The sequence below is a fragment of the Rhipicephalus microplus genome, unplaced genomic scaffold (genome assembly GCF_043290135.1).
Source record: "Rhipicephalus microplus isolate Deutch F79 unplaced genomic scaffold, USDA_Rmic scaffold_74, whole genome shotgun sequence".
NCBI classification, from domain to species: Eukaryota; Metazoa; Arthropoda; class Arachnida; order Ixodida; family Ixodidae; genus Rhipicephalus; species Rhipicephalus microplus.
Genome location: NW_027464647.1, coordinates 1 through 9,548, shown reverse-complemented (window position 1 = coordinate 9,548; position 9,548 = coordinate 1). Strand labels below are relative to the sequence as shown.

The window sequence follows — 9,548 nt, the reverse complement described above, 5'->3', positions numbered from 1 at the left end:
AGTCGGCAATAGAATCGAACCCACGTCCTGGAGCTTAGCAGAGCGACACGTTACCTGCCAAGTTTTCACCACGAATGCAACGACAATCACGTTTAAATATTACCAACGCTAAACCTGTTTAAGCCTCTTAGAAGTGAAGCCGTTAAGGTGTAGCTGTATGCCACATTTCAAGGCTCACAAGTAAACGTTTGCAAGTAGGCGTTTAGGCTTTGCAATCAACGCCAACGTCGAAATTAAGAGTAAACTTTTAAAACAAGGCATTCTAAGTGGACGTTTCTGGAGTGAGACAAAATCACCGACGCACTCGTTGAAGATAAAGGAAAATCAGCAAAATTGAGATTCTATATCAGTCTATTCTTGTTCGGCAGTCATTCAGCTTTGAGATCAATTCATGCCCTTAAGGGATATTTTCTGGTTTCGTTCTCACTGTCGATGAAGCAAGAATTCGATGGAAATTTAGCCCGAGCCTTAGAAGTGTCACACCACGACGGCAGCGACGGTGCCAACACAATTCTGCTTGCCGGTTTCACATCATTTCGGGAACATTGCACGGCGCAGCCATAAGTTAGAAGCGGCTCCAACGCTCACTGCAAACACTATACAGCGCTCTCATTTATACTTCAGACACGCACTTTTACGTTTCCATCTGGTACAGATGCTGAGGCAAAATGAGAACCCGATAATGCCACTCGGCAATGAGGAACGGCCACCGTCCTCAGACTGCGTATAAAGACTGTTGTTTTGCGATTGAGTTTGCTTTTCCGGTTATTCAAAGGACTCCGTTGTAGCGGGTGATTTGTTCACACACATGCCTCGCGAATGATTGGTTCATTCGGCAGGACGAACCCAACCGATTACCTTCGAAATACTTCCACCTTAAATGAAGCTGCCGGATTCTAACTAACAACTAATGCCAGTTTAGTTGCGCCACTGGCCTTCCGTTCTCGCTGATATGGCCACATGTTCAAGACATAGTACATGCGCATTTATCCGGTGACCTGGGACGACCACATTGTTTCACAAGCACGGAACAGACAGAAGCGCAAGTGTTCGAGAAAGCGAATCGCGTGTTAAAAGCCCGTAAAACTGTTACGGACACGAACACTACAAGCTTGTCAGACGCAGCAGCATCGGAATGATACCTATAGCTTGCCGTAAGCTGACTGCATGCACGATCTTCGCCTGCGAAAAATCAACGCTGGTAGTCGTAAACTGGCATGAAAATAAAGTCTAGCAAAAGACTTAAATTCATGCAAGAAGGCAAATCAAGAATGCGTTGGAACCTTCTACCGCATCCCGTTTATTCTTTCGTTTTCCTTTTTTTAATCGATGGGCGCGGAAAGGACACGCTTGTCGTGCCAGACGTACGGGTGGATGCTTATCTACACGCAAGTATGTTCGCGTTCGATCACCGGTAAGAGACAAATCTCAACACGTGCCTGTTTGCTTGACCGCCCAAATGTTTCTTCGACGCCGTCTTCCGCCACTAAATACGTCTAATACGTCTCGCCTGCATGGACACAGAAATTCGGCCGGCGCTCCACACAAGGCACACGTGTACAGAGCCGCTGCATCCTCCTCGTTAGTGGTGTGTGCGTAGACAAGCGCGTTCGGACTCAAAAACAGCACGACGCATGATTGACAATCGTAGTTGCGCGCTGCATTGTGAGCAGGGCACGTGCGGAGACGACTAACGAAGGACATGAAACCGGGCGAAATCGCACTCGCCTGACGCCTGAATCGGACACGATCTCGTCGATACCGCATGAATGTTGCCGCTGGTTACCATGCGGGACACCTCCGATTATAAGCAGGCTTTTAGAGGCGATAAGTGCAACGTAGATGGGTGAGTCGATTGTCGTGGGACTCTGCAGTGCGCGGGCCAGTAATCAACATGGTACGCATGTAAAACCGTTCTTCGAATGGTCGCGTTCGATTCAGTCGGCGAATTCCGTACCAACGTCAAAAAGGGGAAGGAAGAAAGAGAAATCCCGGAGAGAGGGTGACCGTAGTTGAATAAGGAAACAAACCGCAAATAAATAAGCGGCAAGTCGGTTCACACCAAGCACCGGGAATCATCCCTCCTCCATCGCCGTGCTCGCCCCGTCTCGGCTTGCGCGTCGAGTGGGAAAGGGCGCGGTTGCCTCATGACTGTCAAGGTCGGACCGGCGGACTCTCCAATCGGACGCTAGCGGGCCACATGGCGTTCGGGCTCTTCTCTATAAGAAGGGACCCCGTGCCGTAAATGGCCGCACTTGTGGTTTGGGACCTAACAAAGCTTTGTGTGTGTGTGTGTCGGAGAGTCCCGTCGCGAAAAAGCTCAGACTATTCGGAACAACATGTATGCCATCTACGCCTCCCTCCTGCTTGCGGCCCTTGCCCTGTCGCAGCCCACTCTGGGGTTCAACCCTGTCGTGAAGACTTCCACAGGTAGCGTGATGGGGCGTCGTGTTCAGCACGGGGGCAAGGAAGTGGACGTGTTCTATGGAATCCCTTATGCTAAGCCGCCTCTGGGCGACTACCGCTTCAGGGAGCCCTTTCCCGTCGAGCCATGGTCGGGGACCTACAATGCCACCTTTAAGCGGCCCTCGTGCGTGCAGGTAAAGCCCCAGGTAGACAATTCATCCTATGCGCCGCTCCTGAAGATGGCGAACATGCAGCCCGTCAGCGAAGACTGCTTGACACTAAACGTCTGGCGACCGGCAACGTGCGAGAACAGTGAGTGCCGCGACCTTCCGGTCTTCGTCTACATCTACGGTGGAGGCTTCGCCGTTGGCGACGCTTCGCTTTTCATCTACGATGGCGTCCATTTCGTTGCCTCTACGGGTGTCATCTACGTGACAATGAACTACAGGGTGAGCATTTTCGGCTTCCTCGACGCCGGTAACAAGGAGATGCCTGGCAACATGGGGCTGCTCGACCAGGTCATGTCGCTTCGCTGGGTTAAGGACAACATTCGCCATTTCGGGGGTGACCCCGACATGGTCACTCTCGGAGGTCAGAGCGCCGGTGCCATTTCTGTGGGCTACCACGCCATATCTCCTATGAGCAAGGGTCTCTTCCGGCGTGTCATTATGGAGAGTGGAAGTCCGCTGTCTACCGTTGGCCTACACCATGCATCTGGACCAGCACAAATGATAGCTGTAGCCAACGTGGCTGGCTGCTACGACCTGTCGAGGTCGGCTGAACAGCAGATCGACGATATGATCAGGTGCCTGCGAAAGAAGGACGCCGAGGAGCTGATCCAAGCGGCACAGGAAGGTCTGGGCATGAAAATTTACCTGTACTTTCCCAGGGTGCACAGCCAGTTCATGCCTTTGGACCCCTCGGATTCCGATACGTACTCCATAAACGCCAAAGAGGTATTCTTTGGACTTACCAAAAACGAGGGCCTGCTCTTCGCTTACGCCGTTCACCAGAGGTTCGGCAGCCAGACTGACTTTATCCAGAGCAACTTCCCAACCGTAATGCGAACCGTACTTAAGAGCTTCTTCCATAACATTCCCACCCGAGAGGCCCACGCTCTTGCCCTTGCCTACATGGAAGGCAAAGATGAACTCACCGAGGATGAGCTGAAGGCCATCGCCAGCGCCGTGTTTGGTGACATCATTTTCACCTGTCCTAGTCAACTATTTGCCGACGTCCTGATAAGGAAAAAGGTTCCTGTCTACCACTACGCCTTCATGCACAAGCCAAAGGCAAGCTTTCTCGGAAACTTTTCGGACGAGGTAACCCACGCTGAAGACCTTCCCTTCACGAGGGGTGTGATCGACGCGCAGAGGAAGGAGTTCGAGAAGATCACTGCCGGCATGAAGGACCCCGCTATCAGGGACTTCGTGACAACGCCCGAAGAGGTGCAGTTCAGCGAGGAGCTGATGCAGACATGGGCTGCGTTCATTAAAAATGGGTAAGCTTTTTAATTGTCCTTATGCTTAACATCCCCCTTCGGCTACCTTATTGGGTATGCCTCACACGTAAACCGTTTACCATTGCACTGCGAAAAAAAAGTACTGCGTAGTGAAGGAATATGCTGCCTACTTATATCGCAAAATTATTTTTCATGACTGAATCGAGGGTCGTGTTACCATGCATTCGTTGTTATTACATTTTAAGAATTTTTTGCCTAATGAGAATAGTTGGATAGTTCGAAAGACTTAAATACCGATGATAAGTAACAGGATAAATAAGGACTTAAGAAACGCATAATAAGTATCCTTAAGTGCACAAAAAAAAAGTGAAGCTTATTGAGAGAGAAGTAGGCTAAAAATTTAGTCGAAGTGTGGAATGATAATAAAAACTATTGCTACAACCGTCTCATAATCAGAGGCGCTTCCCTAGCCTACTTTATGTTTGCCTTTTGTGCATATAATACAGTTCATTCATTTTCGTGGTCATTTGAGAATCAGGCATGCCATGCCATTTCCGTTTTGCTCAGCATGCGATGGCAACAAGAGGGCCCTGCAGAGACAGCGACGCAGCTTCCGAGTACTAAAGTAACGAGCAACCTTCAGGTTTCTTTAGAAGGTCCTTAGCTACATGGTATATATGCTGGAAAATTACTGAGGAACGTGCTGGAATTCATTTAGCGAAATTAATGGATATCCTGGAAAAACACTGTGCTTTTGAACGTCTGTATATTATCGCGCATGTAGAGTGTACCATGCCTGCCAATGGGCGAAGTTCGCGTAAAGCGCATCAAATAATTTTTTTTCAAGAGTTGAAGACACAACGGCCAAAGTTTATGCATCGCTGCACACGTAAGGAACCGAAGGACACCACGCTATGTAATAATGATCGCGAACCTTCGAAAAGCACGCACACGTCGAGCAGAATACCTATAGTCGGGCTTCAATTCAACTCGGATATGCCGGCCGATATTTCACCACTCACCGAGGCCACTCTTTTTACGACGGGGGAGACAGCGCCGGCCAAGTTCGCACGTCACTGAGTCTGCTTCGCGGACGTGATAGCCGCCGGCTGAGCCTTCTCGGTCACCCCGAGGAGAAAAAAACGAAACTGTTCTCGCGGTCATCCGATTCCTCAATATCCATACGTGCACGGTTTCGAACGGCTTGTCCTTCCGAAGCCGCCAACCGACGAATGCTTATGTGCGATGTTTTATTCAGGCTGTCGCGTCGAGACGCTCTTCCTTTTTCAACTTGCTAGATGGTCCATGCTCCGGGTGGCTCGTCTTGACCGGAGGCATTGGCCTACGTCGCGCCAAGTTAGTCTCCAAGGAAGGAGAGGGCGTCAGGCCTCACTCTTCCGCCGGTCTTGCGTGAGTTTGTTAAAACGGCGTGTACGAACAGGCCGTCTCGACTTGAGAGCCCCGCGGGCAGCTACTGGTGACCTCGTGAGACTTGACTCACGCGATAGCGTATGCTAGCGTAATGTCTACGCTCTGACGTTGTCTTGGCGCTGCGATCACCCAGCGTTGACGCTTGCGCGCACCTGAGCGCCACAGCCCGTCCTCTCGACCTGATTGGCAGCCCCCGTTTCGATGACTTCATTCACGTCTACGACATAGCTACGTCGTCACTCGGCAGTCTGAGTTTGTCTTGCATAGGCGCGACACGTTTTCCCTACGCGCACTTCTTCCTGCTGGAAGATGAAAGTCCGCGTCGTACGCCGGTTTTTCATAACTCGAAGGACGCGCGCTTGCATTTCGTGCGTTCCGCAGGTCTGCGCGCTTTGAGCGGCGGCGTCCTGCGCGGAGGCCCATTGAAAGTCGCGCTGCCTCCCATTGATATGTATTGGATCTCGCTTCCTGGCGGCTTGCCGTTATGGTCTGGGGCGCGCAAACCTTTTCGGGTTGCGCTGGCCAGGTGGGCGATTCCGAGCAGCAATGCACACCCGCAGGAAACGAAATATAAGGAGGCACATGGCTAGTGCGTGGTGTCTTACGCGAATCATCGCGCATATACCACTCATTTCTTTATGAAAAATAACGTGGTGTTTGAAAATTGTAGTTCACAAATTATCATGGCCTTTCGACTTTTAACTATAAAAAAGTTTGTATTAGGTTAATGATATACAATGTATTTTCAGTGTTGGGCTTCGTTCCACTTCATATATATATTTTTTTCAATGCTGTTTTATTGTATGCATACGTGACGAGATTTCTGCATACATGACCTGATATCTTCGCAAACCTTGGTGTTCTCTAGCCAAAGATTGTTATGCATCCATTACGAAGCGGTCACCATGTGGCCGGTGCTACTGCTAACGAGCACCAGCACCCGTTGAGACCAATGAGGTGCGTGCTCACGTAGTACCTTCTAAAACATGGGAAAGCTCATGCACACAACTGTGACTGTAGATAAGGGACGGTTTCTTCAATAATGTATCACTTTACACATATTTTCCTCGATAGATAAAAATTGTCCGACGCCCCAACAGCAGGCGTTATAATAACATGCAGCTATTAACACAGCGGCAAAGTGACGTGTTCAAACAACATGTATGTGGAGAGAACACGGCACCGATAGCACCGAAAGTATGCTTTAGGCAGATAATTACAATCTTATGTAAATGAAAATGTTGCTTTAATAAAGAGAGCATCTCTACAGACATTTTTGTAAATATAGATTTCGCAAAAGCGTGTGCTCATCAAATGTTGGAAACCTCATTAAGGGTGTAAAAGGGTTTACAGTGTGGACTGCCACTTTACAATACGGCACATCATTGTACGGAGTGGCCCGCAGAGGTGATCTAGTGCTTATGTTGCTCGGCGCCCTGTCCGAAGGTCATCGGATCGTGCTCCAGCCGCAACGGCCGTATATTGATGGAGCCTAACGCTAGAAGTGAATGTACTTATATTTAGGTGCGCGATGAAGAACACCAAGTGGTAGAAATTACCGGAGCTCTCTACTACAGCGTCGTTCATAACCATAACACGGTGTTAGGACGTAAAACCTCAACAATCATTGTTATACTTCACGGACTCCACTATCCTGCGCATTGCTACCATATGTTAATCACCACTATATTTATACGCAGACGCATGGGCTCATATGAGCCACCCTAATTGTCGTTAACCGAGCAGGAAATGTACGCGGCCATCTTCTCTCAGACGGCTTGCTTCACGAGCTTTTAAATAGTTGGCATTTATGGTGCAGCCACCCGTGACAGGAAAGAGACGGTACAAAGGGAGCGGGATTGAATCGTAATGATGCCACTGAGCCAGCATTCTGTAACCTTTCTTATCATTCTTTTAGTAATTTCAAAAAATGACACCAGAAAGATTTCAAAAGGATCCAGCTTATTCTATTTCTTGAGAATAAAACACTAACAGCTTCCCGTCGACTTTAAAGCGTAGACAAGTATCCTATACGCGTACACAAGTCACATAGACAACGTGAATGAATCTCAGTTTGAACAGTCAGCGCTTTCTAGAAGTAACGTCGCAAGATAGCGAGAGAGATAAACTCGTCAATGAATTGTTTTTAAGGAAATGATGCTTCAGGGGGAAACTATCACAAGTGGCTATTGTGTTTTGAACCTTCGCTGCAAAGCGAATGAAAACGAGAAATATAAAAGCACAAAAAAATAATTTCATTTAGTGTTTAGTGTACATTCAAGGGTATACATGAACCATCAATACTTTGAACTTTTGCATGCCTGAGAGAGAGAGACTCGGAGAAGATAAAGCGTAATTGGAGGCACGCTTTCGATTGGGTACATGTGAGCTTTCATGAACGCTTAAAACGTAATTTAAATGCAGCATCCCTCCTAGTACTCCACAGCATGATACCTCACACAACCATGTACCGCAAAGCCTCTTTCAATTGAAAGAGCTGCACTCTTCCATGTGAACATACGTGATCTAGCACGTTCCAATAGTGTGTTTGTAAGCGTGATCTAGTGCTGTAAGGTTCGTATGGTGCTGATGCTGCAGGTATACGCGCCCCTTCACTTCTGGTTATTATTTCACTTTCTCACGGAATTCACTAAACTGGCCTTTGAATTTTGTATTGGCGGTGCTGGCATAAGTGCCTTATTTTACTTTTGTCTTATTATTGCACGTCGCTATGGTACTGCCTAGTTGATTTTTACGCATTTTTCTGCCTTCCTGTGTATTCCAAACATACTTGTTATTGCCTTTCCGCTACATAATTAATTTATCTACCCTAAAAGTTGCTGCACGTAAATAAATAAATAAATAAATAAATAAATAAAAAATTAAACAAATAAATTACAAATGTATTCAGATGCAAAGGAAAACACACAGAATAATTCGTAATGCATGGCAGTTAAGATTTTTCTTGACAATCTCGCAGACATGACATCGCACAATTCCGCGGCTAATTTGACTTCGTACGAATTCACAGCTTTCACAACTGCAGATTCACAAACGTCGCAACTGAAGTGTCCAGCTAAACGATCTGCACGTACTAACGGAAGTAATGCGCTACAGAGAAAATCTGAACATATCAATAACGCGCGCCGTTCCTCTGGGGCGAACGAACGAAGGGACGAAAACTGGAACGTATAGAACGAGCTAAAGATAACATTCCTCGGAAAACACCCGGGAAGCATCGTATGCACGATGGAAAGGGACGACCTTATCACAACTCCTCAAGGACAACCTCGCTGGCGGCGGCGCCGGCCGTGACAAGATCAGTTCACCTTCAGCGCCTATAGGTGACGGCCTTCGACGATGGTTCTCGCAAGTTGAGTTCGCGGAGCCCCGCCGTTGGGTATCGAGCATAAGATAATACGGGGACTTCAGAAGGATTCCGAATGGCGTTGGGCGGTGTTTTTATTAAGCCGCGAGTTGTGTTACCGGAACAACCGGAAAACTTCGGTTGGCATTCTTGTTACGAGAGGCCCCCGTGTAAGGGGGATTTGCTTTTGAGAGAACGCGGGAAGGTTGGCAACGTGGGCCGAGAGGCGAGTTGTGTTGAGGTCAGTGATGTGAAGTTTCATCACATAGGGATAATCGTACTCTTTCTTCATGGCGACAGCAGCGTTTGAGCAAAAGAAAAAAAATGGTTTTCCACCAGCCCGTGCGCGCAACGCTCGCATCGTTCTTAATTCTGAACTCAGAATTTTCGATCACATTGTATCTGACGGTTTCATGATAATTCACCCTATTACTTGTTTGGCCAGTGACTTCTTCATTCCAACCTGTGTATTTCAAATGTATTCGCTAGTGTTATCCTCACATAAACACGAGCACAATGTAAGTTCGCTTACAGGTTAGAGTAGTTATAAGTTGGAGTAATTAGCAGAGTGAAACATATTCAGCGCCCATTGTGGTAACTCAATGATGTTCGACTGCCTAGCTCAAAGAACCGGGTTCGATTCCCAGCCCCGGTGGCCTCATTTATGTGGGAGCGAGTGTGCTCAAGATGTAGGTCCATGTTAACGCAACCTTAGTGGTCAATATTATTTTGGAGCCCCTCCTTCTTCACGGCGTGCTTCATAATCGTACCGTCATTTCGCCTCATGAAGCCCCAAGTTATGATCATTATGAAACGGCTAAGCCTGGCTAGTTGCGTCATTTATATTTATCCAGAAGCCGCAGTGTTCGGAAAACACTTTCT

General features: G+C 47.9%; 1 protein-coding gene across 1 annotated transcript; it reads left to right on the top strand.

The window, feature by feature from the left end:
- Nucleotides 1-2,192: 2,192 nt before the first annotated feature.
- On the top strand, nt 2,193-3,907 carry LOC119171778 (acetylcholinesterase-1; the record flags this gene model as incomplete). Its single annotated transcript, XM_075885154.1, is given in 1 exon segment — nt 2,193-3,907. A coding segment is annotated over 1 exon segment (1,568 nt), but the record flags the coding sequence as incomplete, so codon positions are not given.
- Between the last annotated feature and the right edge of the window lie 5,641 nt (nt 3,908-9,548).